The sequence below is a fragment of the Marmota marmota genome, unplaced genomic scaffold (genome assembly GCF_001458135.2).
Source record: "Marmota marmota marmota unplaced genomic scaffold, marMar, whole genome shotgun sequence".
Lineage (NCBI taxonomy): Eukaryota > Metazoa > Chordata > Mammalia > Rodentia > Sciuridae > Marmota > Marmota marmota.
Genome location: NW_025999869.1, coordinates 267,002 through 282,904, shown reverse-complemented (window position 1 = coordinate 282,904; position 15,903 = coordinate 267,002). Strand labels below are relative to the sequence as shown.

At 45.4% G+C, this 15,903-nt stretch overlaps 1 protein-coding gene and 2 pseudogenes across 1 annotated transcript; 1 reads left to right on the top strand and 2 right to left on the bottom strand.

The window, feature by feature from the left end:
• Positions 1 to 247: 247 nt before the first annotated feature.
• Positions 248 to 1,285, bottom strand: LOC107147939 (annotated as a pseudogene).
• An 8,437-nt stretch (positions 1,286 to 9,722) lies between these two features.
• LOC107148151 (olfactory receptor 2T29-like) lies at positions 9,723 to 10,685 on the top strand. The gene has a single exon (XM_015492790.2). The coding sequence runs from the start codon at positions 9,723 to 9,725 to the stop codon at positions 10,683 to 10,685; it is 963 nt and encodes a 320-aa protein (XP_015348276.1).
• A 2,836-nt stretch (positions 10,686 to 13,521) lies between these two features.
• LOC107147937 overlaps positions 13,522 to 15,903 on the bottom strand; it is a 42,581-nt pseudogene continuing 40,199 nt past the window's right edge.

The following is a 15,903-nucleotide window of genomic DNA, read 5'->3' as shown; positions in this document are numbered from 1 at the left end:
AAAAAAAAGAATTCTTACAGATGTACTAAATAGAAGAATTATTATTTAAAAATGATTTTTATGGTACAATATGAAGAAATCAATATTTGTATGTTTCTGTGGTGAAACTGTAATGTAAAACCACTGAAGTGAAAGAACTTCTAGGGAGAGAGGAGAAGCAGCAGGTGGTGGGTGGGGACGTCGGCAGGGGGAGACTCTGCAGGAGGGCAGGGGAGGGATGGAGGAGGTTGTCTGTACCCCCTGGGCATCAGACCTCTGGACCAAGGACAGCTGTGCAGCACCCAGCGCTCAGACTCCGCTGACAGCTCAGCCTCTGCAGCGCAACCTTCATGTCTGGGTTCCTCAGAGAGGAGATGACGGGGTTCAAGGAAGGGGTGAGGATGGAGTAAAAGACGGTGCCAGGCGACCCTGGGTGGGGGAGTCCTGAGAAGCAGACCTCAGGTAGGTGAAGCTTCCACTGCCGTAAAACAGGAGGACGGTGGTCAGGTGGGAGGAGCAGGTGGACAAGGCCTTCCAGCGGCCGTCCCCGGAAGGCATCCGTAGGAGGGTGGAGAGGATGCGGATGTAGGAGAGGACGGTGAGGGCGAAGGAGCTCAAGATGATGCAGCTGACCACGGCGAAGCCCATCTCCTCCCTGGGGTGGAAGTCAGCACAGGAGAGCCTCATGAGAGCAGGGATGTCGCAGAAGAAGTGCTCCACTATGTTGGGCCCACAGAGGACAGGGAGAAGGTGTTGACGGTGTGGAAGGCCGAGTAGAGGGCCCTGCCCTCGCAGGCCAGCACCACCCATGGTTCATGATAGTCCCATAGAGCAGGGGCCTGTAGATGGCCACCAACCGGTCATAAGCCATGGCCGTGAGCAGAAAGCACTCAGCTGAAGCAAGTGTGAAAAACATGTAAAGCTGAGCCACACACTCGAGGTAGAAAATGACCCCAGGGCCCCGTAGGGTGGTAGCCAGTGCCTTGGGGATGGTGACCGAGGTGTAGCTCAGGTCCAGAAAACACAAATTCTTCAGGAAGAAGTACATGGGTGTGAGCAGGCCGCTGTCTCTAAGCACAGCTGTGATGATGGACATGTTCCCTAGGAGGCCAAAGGTGTAGACCAACAGGAAAGAGACAATGACCACCGGCCTCCATTCTGGGATGTCTAGAAGCCCCTGAGGATGAAGTGAGTCACTCTGGTCTTATTGGACATTTTTCCCCCTCTGAAGTTGTGCTCAGATGCAGTGGCCACAGATAGCTAAGAGGAGGTCAGCTGGGAATATGTCCAGGGAGGTACTTTGTCTACAGAGGTTCATCTTCTCTCAATGGAAAAACATCCTAGAAGCAGCTTATATAAGAATCATAATCCAGGAAATTTGATTATTCTGAGGAATCACTCTGCACCTGTGCCCCAAGTCAACTGCTCTGATCACACTGCAGGAAAACAGTGTCTCGTGGAAGAGAGGAGAGGAGGGGAGAGAGGGAGAGAGCAAGGGGAGAGGAGAAGGGGAGGGGAGAGGGAGAATAAAGAGAAAGAGGGAAGGGTAGAATAGAGGGGAGAGGATGTCTGACAATTTTTCCTCCCATTCATTGTGGGGGCTTCAGGTAAGAGGTCTCATGTATTTACTTCACGCATTGACCCAGGTCACCACTTGGGGTGTCTCCACATTAACCCAATTGGTGATGCTTTAGTGAATGGAGAGATGGGTCTTTTTAACCCCTTCCTTCCTCATGGTGCACCTGCCATAGATTTCCCCAGCCCTCCTAGGTTTTTCCTGTTATCACCTTCTGTCCCAGCCTCCTTTACTGCTGTCAATTTATCTGTCCTTCCCTAAACTGTTAGTTTTCCTGGGGGCTTTTTATTTTTGTAAAGTTAACATTGATCAGGAAATATTTAGTTCATTAAAAACCAACAAGGACAACCCCAACTTCTAGCTAATAAGATCTAAAAACCACAATGAACAAAAGGAAAGGAGGAAGGAGGCACAGATCAGTAGGAGAAGTAGAAGAGGAGGGTTAGGACAGAGAACGAAATGCAGTCTCTCTGTGGCAAACCTTTTAGCAGAGTGACAGGAGAAGGACAGGAATGTGTTCCTGCCATTCGGGATTCTGTCTGTCTGTGAAGTGTGACTGGTTCTCTACATACTGCAGACATCATCCAAAAGGAGGTTGGAGGGGCTTCTTGTCTCTGAAAGAATAAAATAGAAGTCCACTCCTCAGAGCCCAGTCTGTGACCTGCAGAGGCAAAGCCTTCTGTTTTAGAAGATGCTTGTTCTTTGTGCCATGTGTAATTCGACAGCTGGGCTTGCAGCATGGAATAATACTTTGGAAAACACTAGCTATAATAGAAAACTAGGAATGGAACCCCGAAATGACACTGCTGTCCCACTCCTTTGTATTCATCCAAAAGAACTAAAATTGGCCTAGTATAGTGACACAGCCACATCCATCCACGTTTACAGCACAACTCCCAAGAGCCAAGATAGGGGACCAGGCCAGGAGCCTGTGAAGAGATGAATGGATCTAGAAGATGTGGAGTAATATGGCTGAGTTTGCTGAGCCACCAAGAAGAATGAAATGATGTCATTTACTGGTAGATGGATGGAGGTGGAGCAAAGGGATGGAGGTGGAGAACTTCTTGCTGAGTGAAATAAGCCAGAGTAAGTAAACCAAGGGTGGAATGTTTTCTCTCTTATGTGGGTTAGAACAAAATAAGGAATGGGGAAAAGAGTGGACCTCAAGAAGGGAAGACAGTGGAGTGGAAGGGTTGGGGTGGTGAGCAGGGATGGGGAGAGGAGGAGCTGAGAAATGAAATTCACCCAACTATGCTGTGCACATGTGTAAACCCCCAGGGAAGGCCGCCCTTATGTTTATCTGCACAGTGCTAATTTAGAAAACAACAAATAAATAGAAAGAAGGCCATTACAACAGGAAGGAGGTCAGGGAATAGGAAAGGGGAGGGGAAGGGGAAGGACAGGGGGCTGAAAGGTGGCAATTTAGTTTCATGCACATACTAATATTTTGAAATGAAACTACCATGTATAACTATAATGCACCAATAAAATCATTAAAATTATTTAGTAAAGAACAATTTCATATTATATTTCTTAAAGGAAAGTCTTAAATATGTACTTCATTAATTCAATTTGAAATATGAAATATTTAATATAATTCACAAAATATTATACACTGCACTTACTTCAGTACAATATATTTAATGAACATGAATACATTTTAGAAAAAGGAGAAGATCAAAACATGTATTAAGAAATCTAAGGTTCAAACACATTTTCAAACAGTTGCTCTTTGTGGGGACAAGTGCATGGAGTACTGCACACATGGCATATGTTAAGGGCTTCTGGTGGCAGGCCACTCCCCTTGTGCTAGACATGTGAACAGCAGGCCACATACCCCTGTAGGCACAGCCCTGGGCATGAGGCCATGTGTGGCAGTCCCTGCACTTACTCCAAAGCCACTCCTTGATTGGTGGCTGCAAGGACAGTTAGCAGACATTGCACTGGTGGCTGCCTGTAATCTGCTCAGCTACTGCCTGAGTATATGTACATGGTAACTGCTCAATAAAATCAGGCCTGCCTCCTGATTGGTCTCAGAGGTCTTGATTAGTGACTCTGCAGCCACACTCTCCTCTATCTTGTTCCGTGGACCTCCTTGCTGAAAGAGAGAGAACTCACACATCTTTTCTCTCCACAGATGTGTCCAGGGGTACCATAGTGACGTTCTGGCTCCTGACCCCTGTTGGGGATGCTGTCCCTCAAGCCTTATTTTTCAGACAGGACAAGACATTTGTTGTGACACAGCAGCAGGAAGGTGCTGGGGAGTGGCCACAGGTCATCTCCTTCTGCAGACCTATTCTCACTCCTCCCAAGTCCACATTCACATGATTGACACTCCTGACTCAAGGCTTGGCTTTTTCAGCCAGGCCCTTTGACAAAGCTCTGACAACTGCCCATCAGCAACATTTTCAATAGGGAATTCTTATTTATTTTGGAAAGTTGGTTAAAGTTGGGAAATTTAACTTTATCCTAACATCTGATATGATTAAATATGTCCATGCAAACTTTTCTCCACAGTTACCTGCTGTGGAGGAGTCCTAGAATTATTTAATAGCCTCAAACACATTGAAGTTAAGTTGAGCACATAACTGTCATATTGGAGTTAGAATACACAAAAGCAATTATGAGGGATCTTTTATAAAACAACTCTGCTAAGAACCAGGGAAACTGTCTTCTACTGAATGCATAAATTTAACGTAAGCCCTTGATTTCAGGTGTGCGCACCAAATCCCTGCTCCTAGTAGTCTGGTTAGTGTCAGTTTCCTACTTGTTGTCTTTTCCCTCTTCGGGCCTGATCCTGTAGAGCAGGACAGGGCCTCTTGCCCTATGTGCAGTTTGTGCTCAGTGGAGAGTAAAGGAGTTAGCAGCCTGATTGCAACCTGGTGGAAGTTGCCCTTCACACACTCGGCTTTAGACGTGGTTCTGCAGGAACTCACTCTAGCATTTCCAGCTGTGTGAGTGTGCAACCTCCTGCATAGGACAGTCAGGAACCCTGCAGACACTCACCAGAACCCCACTATGAAATATGCTTGAATATGCTTGTGATGGTTATTGAATACCATTGCATGGTAGAAGCTCATCTGCTGCTCTGAGCCCTTTCTTCCCCAATTTACCCAAAGTCCAGAGAAGACATTTCCTATTCATAGTAGAACCGGAGCACCAAGGCCACAGCCCTGTCTCTGATCCCCACAACCACTCTCTGTCTTCAACATTACTAAGAACTGAAAAAGGACAGGTGACCACAACTCTCCCCCATTGACTTCAGACCAATCAGTGGGCAGACAGAACTGGACTTGTAGGACACTAAAGAACATTATGTGCTAGAATTTGTCTTAGGACAGACATTTGTGTAATACCTCTCCAACATGAACAGAGGGGCTGAGTTTATGAAACCATCAAGCCCAATTAAGAGCTGCCTCCTGAAGACTCACCTTACTGTGAGGACAGATTGAAGCAAAGGGACAGGGAGGGTGTTGTATGTTATGAAGACCAAAGAGAGCAAGGGCAGCTGTGCACACCTCAGCCAGACTCTAAGGACAGGCAGAGGGGGATGTCCAGTAATGTCACGCCTTCGTTGCTCAAGAGGACTTAACACCAAGCACAGGTCACCTCACACACACCCACACAGGGAAACCATGTCAGGAATGGGAAGGCAGGAAGAATAGTTCCTTGGCAGAATGGGAACTGAGCACCTCAGTTTTGTGTCTCTGTTTTTATGAGAAGCCCTTGCTAGATGTCTATCTTGCTGATTGACTGGAAATGCCCACATCCTGCAGTGCTGCCAGAACTGCAACCTGCCTTCTGGGTGCAGGAGCCCAGAGCCCACAGGGTCCCTGTCACCTCCAGATGCCGCAGCTGCCAGGAACCATATCCAGAGAAAACACCCAGCTTGTTTATTCCACTCACATTGCAACAGCCCACAAGGCTGCATCTCACAGCTTTACAGGAAACCAGGAAACCAAGGAAGCAGGACAAGTCACCTGCAGGCTGATGCCCTACAGGTCAGGTGGCTGCAGGAGACAGCCAGACCAACAGACAGTGTGGTAGAGCAAGGCCATCACAAAACCTCCGCTCAGGGGAAATGACCAGTATGGCTCAGAATGTACACATGAGCAAAGTTAAGAGGGAATTGGTTACAAATTCCAGGATGGTGGGCCTGCTTCTGTCTTCCTATTTTATCCAAGCTGATACGACATGATGTACACTCAACAGATGTTTGAAACACTTGCACTTTTTAGGCAGGATAGGACTTCATCTCATTTTATTGCATTGAACTCAGGACTTCAGGCATGCTAGGCAGGAGCTCTACCACTGAGCTACACCTCCACTCTAGGGATTTAACATTTAAAGGACAATTTTAAATTTTTAAAAGGACAAACTTAAATTTTAAAATTTAAATTCTCATTGAACCAGTTTGTGCTCTGAGACTTTTCAATAATTTGCATGTCAGTAATAAAAATAAAAACAAAAAGATTAAAATTAAATTCTAAAGTAGAGCAACCTTGATGGCCATGAATGACAGGAAACAAGGAGAACATGCAGGGAGGTGAGAGAGTGGGGGGAAGATGTGGGGTGGATCCTCTGTCTAGATTCCCACAGCATTGACCAGAGTGATAGTTTTGATGCATTAGTTACACTCTGACCTTCAGGTTTTATCCCTATAATAATAGTGTCTCACAGAATCCACTTCATGGTCACATGAGTACACACACACACATAGACACACACACACACACACACAGGGTATGTTTGATAAACCAATCCAGACTAACTCCTCCTACATGTCACTGGTCAGGTGTTGTAGACAGTGTGAGAGTGGAGAGGATTGTTAACATTGGTGAAGCCTGGAGTTGAACAAAGAGGGAGACAGGACAGGATGAGGATGACCCAGAGCTGTGCCCCAGAGAGCTCTGCTGCTTCCTTAACTCTAACTGCAGTGTCCTCCGGGCCCCAGAGGAGGTGTGAACAAACATGTCTCATCCAGTCCCCTGTGAGCATCTTAAACCAGGGGTGACACCACCCTCCTCTTCCTGGTGACTTAGCCAGGCCACACTCCCTGGCCATCTGGGTGAGGCACAGCATGCTCTGAGGTGAGTTCAGCCAGGCAGGTGGCCCTGGAGCTCAGGGCCATGGCTGTGCTGGGCTTGCTGACCTGCTGTTTAGGTGGTCTGTTAGGTCCTCACGGCATTTCCTCATCTTTCTCTATCACCTGTTTTTCTGACAAATAGAAATGTGTTCTCATCTTCGAATTTTCATATAGAATTTATTTGCTGCAACATATTAAGGAGTGTATTTTTATTTGGGATTGTTTATGGGCATAGGAGTATATATTCCTTCTTATGCTTCAGATGGTTGATAGAAAGCTACATTAGTTGTCCCAAGACTGCAACATTGCAGAGGGAGAAGGGCTGTCCTTGCTTCACATGGAGGTGACTCCTAGGGTCACAGCAATGCTGGAAGCAAGTGTCCTGAGGATGTTCATTTTTCCCTGATGACACACGGTGAGTGGACAAGACCCAAGCTGTTCATGGCAGAGGGAGGACACTGTTTTCCAAGGACACTGAGGCAGTGAGGTTCTCTGCTTCACCCTGGGGTGGGACACGGCCCTGTCTTGAGTCACTTGTGTGATGTTAAGCAGAGACCCTGAGACCCTGGATTGTCAGTCTGTACTAGAAGGAAATAAGAAGAGTAGGACCTCAGAGGCTCTGTGAAAGGTGGAGCAAGGTCAGCAATTCCTGGGTGCTGCTGGCTAATAAGGTTTCTCTATCAAAATTGTCACCAATTAACCAAGTTAAAAGTGCATCAGGCTGTTCCCATGAAACGTATGCAGGTGCCTAGAGAAGAGTAAGAGAGCAGGTGGGACAGGCCCAGGATGTGGAGCAGACTGTCCCTGGTCTTGTGTGTTCTCGGGATTCTGGGCTCTGGAACAGTGGCAGAGCCTCTCCCTCACTGCCCCCTCTCTCCTCTGTCCTCTCAGAAAATTCTGCCCCTGTCTTCACTGCAGCTGTTTGTGTCCATTCCTTGCTCCACTTTGTCCACAGAGGTTGACAGGACAGAAGGTGTGATTTCAGTTCATGGGAAAGATCTCAAATTCTCCAAAGAGCTCAGCCTTCATCTGCCAACAGGTTAGGATTTCATGGACAGGAAGTCCATCTGTCTATCATGTCTTTCTCCTCTGTCTTGTCATCCACCTACTATCCCCTACCCACCTACCATCTCTGTCCCTGGGCCTGCACCTCTCCTGCTGTCCACCTCTGCAGTGGGTCTCATTCATGCTGGACCCTAGGGCTACAGCATCAGAAGCCGTGTATTGTGTCCACTGCTTCAGTGCCTTCCAGCAAGGGCTGTCAAAAGTGGACTATCACATCTGATTTAGGAAATACTACAAGGGAGAAAATGTGCTTCAACTTTCCTTTCTTAAAAAAATACCTTTGTATTCTAGCTACTGTTAGTCTTTCTAGAGAGAAGAGACATCAGACTCTCAGGCTGAGAGAGAATCAAATTTAACAGTTATGCTTTCAGAGGCAGAAGATTGGAAAGGTTTAATCTCTTTAATAGAAAACATGGAAGAAGCCACTATTGATTTCCTTAAGAAAGGTGCGGCACATTTTATGTTCATTGCCCTTTTTACTTATTTTGTCACTATATAAAAATCCTGCCTCAAATATTATGGATGCTGTTTTCCCTGTAGAGTCTGAAAATGACCTCTAGAAGTGCAGACAAGGTTAACAAGCCCTTGACCTGTATTCAGCATCTATACAGAGGTGGCTGAGCATCAAGAAAAAGCAGGCAACAGTGAGCTGCCCTGAGACCTCTCCGTGTGGTTCTGTTAACTCTCTGTCTCTCAGTGTCCATGAAAATTGATTGTGGCTGTAAATAAACCAGATGGTGTTGGAAAAACAGCCAAAGCCTTTCTGGTGAATAGCGGTGGTCCCCAAATGCTTGTTCTGCACCTGAGATTGAGTGCAAATGGCAGAGCTTGAAGATGGACCGGGAGGAGCCCTGGCTGGGCTGAATTTTCATAAGAGCTTTTCCAGGAAGCTGTGCTTAGTGAGGGTCATACCAATAACTATCTCGGACAGTTGTTCATATTTATATTTATTTATTCATTTTATATAAAATAAATAATGCAACATAAAAATTGTCAAATCCAAATACTTTCCTTAAAGTTGATTGTAAGCTTTATTTGCATGTCTTTTCTCATGTAATCCTGAAAACCAAATATTGGAGACATAAATAGTTACCCAAATTGGAGAAATGAAGGACGGTATCTCATAACAACAGCAGTGACAGCCAGGTCTAGGACAGGTTCTGAAGAGTGGGTAGTGCAGATGTCAATCAACAGCATGCCTGTTTCTCCATTTGTCAAAGTCAGAATTCAGGGAACTTTCATTTCTTTGCCTCACTTCATCCTCACCACTGGACTCAGATGTTATTCTCATCATCTCTCAGGCAGAGTGGACAAGGAAGGGGAGGTCAGGGGTAGCAAGAGTCAAGGTTGGAAACCAGCCATGACCTTGGATTTTTATAGATGGGTGCTCCTCAGGTCTCAAAAGGTTTGGTCCTGTGTGAAGACTGCAGTGTGCTGGAGAGAACAGCAGAGTCATTCCAGACTCACAGAACCTCCTGGCATGTCCTGGTCCTATAGGCTTAGGGGGTTCAAATGTTAAATATGCATTCCACAAATTATGTCTCAGCAACTTTTTAAACATTTTGAATATACCATATAGATCTGAGAGTCTTAGAATGCCAGCTAAAACCAGATTGTTAAACCAGAAATATTAACACTTATTTCACACTTGAATAACTTAAACTCAGGAATTAGTGATTCCCCTTGTTTGCAAATGTCCCCTACTTTTTTGAGCAACAATTCTGAATATACGCACTTGTCATTGACAAACTGCTTTCTTCAGGAAGTTCATGAACTTGAACTGTTGCAACCTCACTACAAGTTACCAACTCACTTCACCCACAGGTGAGCTTTTAGATACTTTTTTAAAAATATTGTTTACTACAGGTCATCTGAATTCCTAGGATCTACAGGCTCTGGAACGTCCTCTGGTTGCCACAATCAGGCTGGTGCACAGGTGTGTGGCAGCTCAAAAGTCACTTCAGCCCTCTGTACAACATTAACCCAAAGCTTTCTTGGTGGCCAAGTTAGAGCCTCATGGACATCACCACCTGGATGACCAACCACACAGGGTGGGCAGATTTCATGCTGGTGGGACTCTTCAGGCAATCCCAACACCCAGCTCTGCTTTGTGTGGTCATTTTTCTGGTTTTCCTGATGGCCTTGTCTGGAAATGCTGTCCTGATCATCCTGATACACTCCAGTGCCAAACTCCACACCCCCATGTACTTCTTCATCAGCCAGCTGTCCCTCATGGACATGATGTACATCTCCATCACTGTGCCCAAGATGCTCCTGGACCAGGTGCTAGGTGTGAGTACCATTTCTGTCCCTGAATGTGGGGTACAGATGTTCCTCTACTTGACACTAGTAGGTTCTGAGTTTTTCCTTCTGGCAGCCATGGCCTATGACCGCTACATGGCCATCTGCCATCCACTTCGCTATCCAGTCCTCATTAACCATAGAGTGTGTCTCCTCCTGGCATCTGGCTGCTGGTTCCTGGGATCAGTGGATGGCTTCATGCTGACTCCTGTCACCATGACCTTCCCATTCTGCAGATCCCGGGAGATCCAGCACTTCTTCTGTGAAGTCCCTGCTGTGATGAAGCTCTCCTGCTCAGACTCCTCGCTCTATGAGACACTCATGTACCTGTGCTGTGTCCTCATGCTCCTCATCCCTGTGACAGTCATTTCAGGCTCCTATTCCTGCATCCTCCTCACCATCCACAGGATGAACTCAGCAGAGGGCAGGAGGAAGGCCCTGGCCACCTGCTCCTCACACATGATGGTGGTCACACTCTTCTATGGTGCTGCCGTCTACACCTACATGCTCCCCAGCTCCTACCACACCCCTCAGAAGGACATGGTGGTGTCTGTGTTTTACACCATTCTCACCCCTGTGCTGAACCCCTTAATCTACAGTTTCAGGAACAAGGATGTCACTGGGGCTCTGAGGAAAATGTTGAGTGTGGGACCTGTCTTTCAGGAAACAGTAAAGTAGGGGATTTGAGTTCTATGGTTTCTCCTTCTCTCCACGTCAGATGATGAAGATCTCCTGGTGCCGTCTCCTGGGTTACTACTCCACAGTGCTGTACCCCTTTGCTCCTCTCAGGGATGAGCCTCCCCAGTCCCCTGCTTGTGCATTCACAGTCCTCATGCAGCTCCCCTGGATCCACCTTATATACCTAAGTTGACAAGGACTTTCTCCTTCTGGGGGAAAATATTCATATCATTACAAAATACATAGTGGATATTTAGACAAAGTGGACATAAAGTGTCCTATTGATAGGTGGAGAGAGCAAGGGATGGTGAAAAATATGTAGACAATTAATGGGTACACAGTAAACCATAGATGAGTCGAAGTTTAGGGTTCATGGGAGTTAGTTGTACTATTCTTGTTCATGCTAATATTCTGCAAGTTTCAAATCACATATAAGAGTTAAATAACAGGCTTTCCTTCCTTTATATAAAAAGGACATTTCTGCTTGTGGCAGTGTGACATAGTATCTAGGATAACATGCTCATATCATTGTGTCTAATTTTACTTAGACAGTGCAGCTCTTTCTTTGCCTTCCTTGAGGAACATTCTCAAGATTCAACCATGAGGGTATCCAGTGGTTGTTGCTCTCTGAAATCTTTAGGATCCTGTTATGTGAAAAAGATTCAAGACCACATGGATGACCATGGGGGAAATGCCAATTCTGGGTGGAAGGAGGGTTTCACGCAGGCTCCCTACCAGAGATGCATCTGAGGTAGTACTTGAAACATTAAGAGATGTGGTTTGGATGTGGTATGTTCACCAGAGCTCCTGTACCAATTCAGGGATATTCAGGAGGAAAATGACTAGATTATGGAACTATAACTTAATCATTCCATCTTTTTTTAATGGACTTTCTGGGAGTTAAGTGTAGGCAGGTGGGGTTTGTCTGGATTAGATGGGTCACTGCAGGTGAGCCCTGGAAAGGTGCTTCTTCTCTTTGGTTGAAATAACAGACATTTGTACAAGAGAGATTTCATCCTCATAGCCAAAGAAAAAGTTGTCCCCTCCAAGAAAATGGCATTAAAACCTTACTACAAAGTTTACACATAGAATCTTGCTTAGGATTACATTCAAATTCTAATTCCAAAAACAATAGGGAGGGCCATTGAGTTTCCCAGTAGACTCCATCCTGCTTAGAATCTCTGAGTGGCCCTAGCTACTAGGGACTTTTTTCTGCATTGTAATGCTCTTGCACACCTTGGTTATCCTTCCCAACTTCAACATTGTCCTGCTATCCTGCGTGGACTCCCGTTTCCACACCCCCATGTACTTCTTAGTAATTTTTCTTCTTAGATCCAGACTTAAACTTCACCCCATGCCCCAGATGCTGTTCCACCAGCAGAGTGTACCCCAAATAAATTATTGTTGTCTCGGAAGTAAATGTACTAAAAATAATAAAAAAATAAAAAATAACTCAACCTCATTTCTTAGAAATTTGAAGGAGGATATTTTAGAAGACACCAAAACATACTAAGATTTTCCCAGCACACAAACACTGAAAGGAATCATTAAATTTGTCAAATTAAACATAATGCTTCAGGAAATTCTGATGAAACTAATATAAAAATAACCAATGAAATTAAATGTTGTAGCCCATTTTACTGAGTTACTACTTTGAATACATAAGTATATCACTGTATATTTATGAAGAAAAGATTTCACTAAAAAATGTGCAAAGAACATAGTCATTCCATTAAGTGGTCGTTACATGGAGAAACATGAAAAATCATATAGATATATTAGTAAGCAAGAAATGCAAGTCAAATATGACTCTAATAAATTTACTAAGGTGGAAAAATACCATACTCCAGGCTGGTTTAGGCAGAGCTGGATGTTGTAGTATGATTTGGTGGTTAACAGAAAGCAACTTATTGCTATATATCAAAATGTTTGGATGACTATTCCCTGTATGGAATTACTTTACAAAACAAACTAACTGAGAGAGTGATTTCTGTATAAGCATTTTTATTTCAGCTCTGTTTATAATTGATGTTTTTTAGCATAGAACAACTGTGCACCTTTAGAAAGGGACTGTATTTCTGTTTAAATCACCTGATACATAGTAACCACATTAAATCATTTTTAATAAAAGGCAACACCACAAATTTCAAGCTGAAGAGACTTCATGCAAGGAGTTGGCTGCAAAGTGGCCATGACCTAAGTGAGGCTGGTGGAGCAGAAGGGAGCCTGTCAGCTAAGGACCCCATTCCTCCTTCTGCATCTGCTGTGCGCTCTCTACTGAGTGTGGAGAGTGTATGCCCAGCCACAGGCAGGACGCCATAGCGACCCAGGTGCTCACTTCCTGCAGTGCTGCTGGAACACAAAATGCCTTCTGGATGCTGGAGCCTGGAGCCAACAGGGTCCCTGTTGTGCCCAGGTGCTTCAGCTGCAACGGACCATCTCCAGCAGGGAGAAAAGTCCCAGTTTCTTAGTTTCTCCCACACTCGAGGGGACCCCAGGGCTGCATCCCACAGAGTTACAGGAAACCAGGGGGCAAGGACGCAGGATAAGCCATCTACAGACTGAAGCCCTGCAGGTCACAGGTAGGTACAGCTCAGGAGGCAGGCTGGCCAACAGTGTGTGTGTGTGGACCCAGGCTGTCACAAGACCTCCATGGCAGGGTAAATAATAAGCATTGTTTCAGATATAGATTTAAAAAAAGTTGAGAAGAATTTCACTGCAAATTTTGAGAGGGAACTGTTAAAAAACAGATGTTGAAGGATCTTGCTTCTGTCTTCCTCTATTTCATTGTAGCTGCCACAACAGGTGTACACTGAACAGATGTTTGAAACACTTGTAGTTTGTAGGCAGGATAGGATTTATTTCATTTTACTGCATAGCTAGTTATTGAACTCAGGGCTTCACGCATGCTCAGCAGGAGACATAATCCCTGAGTTACACCTCCACTCTTAACATTTAAAGCATGTTTTTATCTGGGTAAATATATTACAATAAACATTTAAATTTTCAATGAAACAGTTTGTGCTTTGAGACTTCTCAATAATTTGCATATCAGTAGTTGAAATAAAAACAAATACTTTAAAATTAAATTCTAAATTACAATGACCTAGATGGCCAATGAATGACAGGAAACAAGGAGCACAAGCAGGGACGTAAGAGAGTGAGGTGGACCTGTGAGGAAGACTCCTTCCAGGCTTCCAGGACACTGAGGAGGTGATGCTTTTCTTACACAACACACACACAAAGCACACACACACATGCACACACACACACACACACACAGGGTATGTTTGATGAACCAATCCAGACTAACTCCTCCTACATATCACTGGTCAGGTGTTGTAGACAGTGTGAGAGTGGAGAGGACTGTTAACATTGGTGAAGCCTGGAGTTGAACAAAGAGGGAGACAGGACAGGGTGAGGATGACCCAGAGCTGTGCCCCAGAGAGCTCTGCTGCTTCCTTAACTCTAACTGCAGTGTCCTCCAGGCCCCAGAGGATGTGTGAACAAACATGTCTCATCCAGTCCCCTGTGAGCATCCTAAACAGGGGTGATGGCACCCTCCTCTTCCTGGTGACTTAGCCAGGCCACACTCCCTGGCCATCTGGGTGAGGCGCAGCCTCCTCTGAGGTGAGTTCAGCCAGGCAGGTGGCCCTGGAGCTCAGGGCCATGGCTGTGCTGGGCTTGCTGTTCTGCTGTTGAGGTGGTCTGTTAGGTCCTCATGGCATTTCCTCATCTTTCTCTATCACCTGTTTTTCAGAAAAAAATAAAATAAAATTTCATCTTAAAACTTTCATATACATTTATTTACTGTAACATCTTAAATTTTGAGTTTTTATTTCTAATTATTTATGGACATATAATGTTATATATTCCTTCTTATGCTTCAGATGGTGGTAGGAAGCTGTACTAGTTGTCCTGAGACTGCAACTTTGCAGAGAGAGAAGGGCTGTCCTTGCTTCACATGGAGGTGACTCCTGAGATTGCAGCAATGCTGGGAAGCAAGTATCCTGAGCATGTTCATGTTCCTCTAAGCACATAGATGGTGAGTGGACCAGATCCGAGCTGTCCATGACAGAGGGAGGACACTGTTTTCCAAGGACACTGAGCAGTGAGGTGCTCTGCTGTACCCAGGGGCAGGATACAAACCCTCGCTTGAGTCACTTGTGTGATGTTAGGCAGAGGCCTGCGACCCTGGATTGTCAGTCTGTACTAGGAAGAACAAGATGTGAGGACCTCAGAGGCTCTGGGGAAGGTGAAGACAGTGATCCCTGGATGCTTTTGGTTTCTAGGGATGGCTGAGTATTTCTCTACCAGCACTGTTACCAGTTCCCTACTGAAGCATGCACCAGCTGTTCCTATGAAACTCCAGCAACTGCCTAGAGAAGAATGAGAGAGAGCATGCCAGGCCCTGTTTGTGGAGCAGACCATGTTCCCTGATCCCCTGGTGTCTTGGGGTCACTATGTGTTGCTCCAGGACAGTGGCAGAGATTCCCCCAGGAGCCTCCCTCCCCTCACGGCCTCCTCTCTCCCTCCATTCTCTCATCAAGTGCTGTCCACTTCTCCCACTGGCTGGTGGACTCTGGTCTTGCTCCACTTTGTCCACAGAGGTAGATAGGGCAGCCATTGTGATTCCTGTTCATTCTCCATAGATCTTGCCCTTCATCTATCGGCAGAGTAGGATAAGATGGAGAGGAAATCTGTCTATTCATCCACCTATCATCTCTGTGTCATCTAAATATCTTCTACCTTGTACCCACCCACTCACCTACCATTCCTTCCCCCTTCTATGCACCTCTCCTGTCTTCTGCCCTGGGTCTCAGTCATGCTGGACACTGAGCTACAGTATTAGGAGCACTGTGTTCTCTGCTTCAGCCCTTCCCAGCAAAGGCTGTCAAGAGTGAAGTGCCACAGCTGGTTTTAGGGACTGTTACCAGGGTTCAAACAAAAACTTTAATTTCTTAAAAGAACACCTCTGCATTACAGCTCATGCTAGTCTTTCTAAGGAGAGATGATAGAACCTTCCTGTAGATAGTGCATCAAATTTAACAATCTGTCAGAACCAGAGAGCTGGAAATGTTTACTGTCTTTGAGAGAAAATGGGAAAGAAGTCATTATTGATTTCCTTAAGAAAGGCCAGGTGTGTTTTCTGTCCACCCATATTCCTAACTTATTTTGTCACTATTTAAAAACTCCACCTCATCTCATTTAACTGGTG

Coding starts and splice junctions, on each gene's coding strand:
- LOC107148151 (XM_015492790.2), top strand. CDS start 9,723: ATGGACATCACCACCTGGATGACCAACCACACAGGGTGGGCAGATTTC.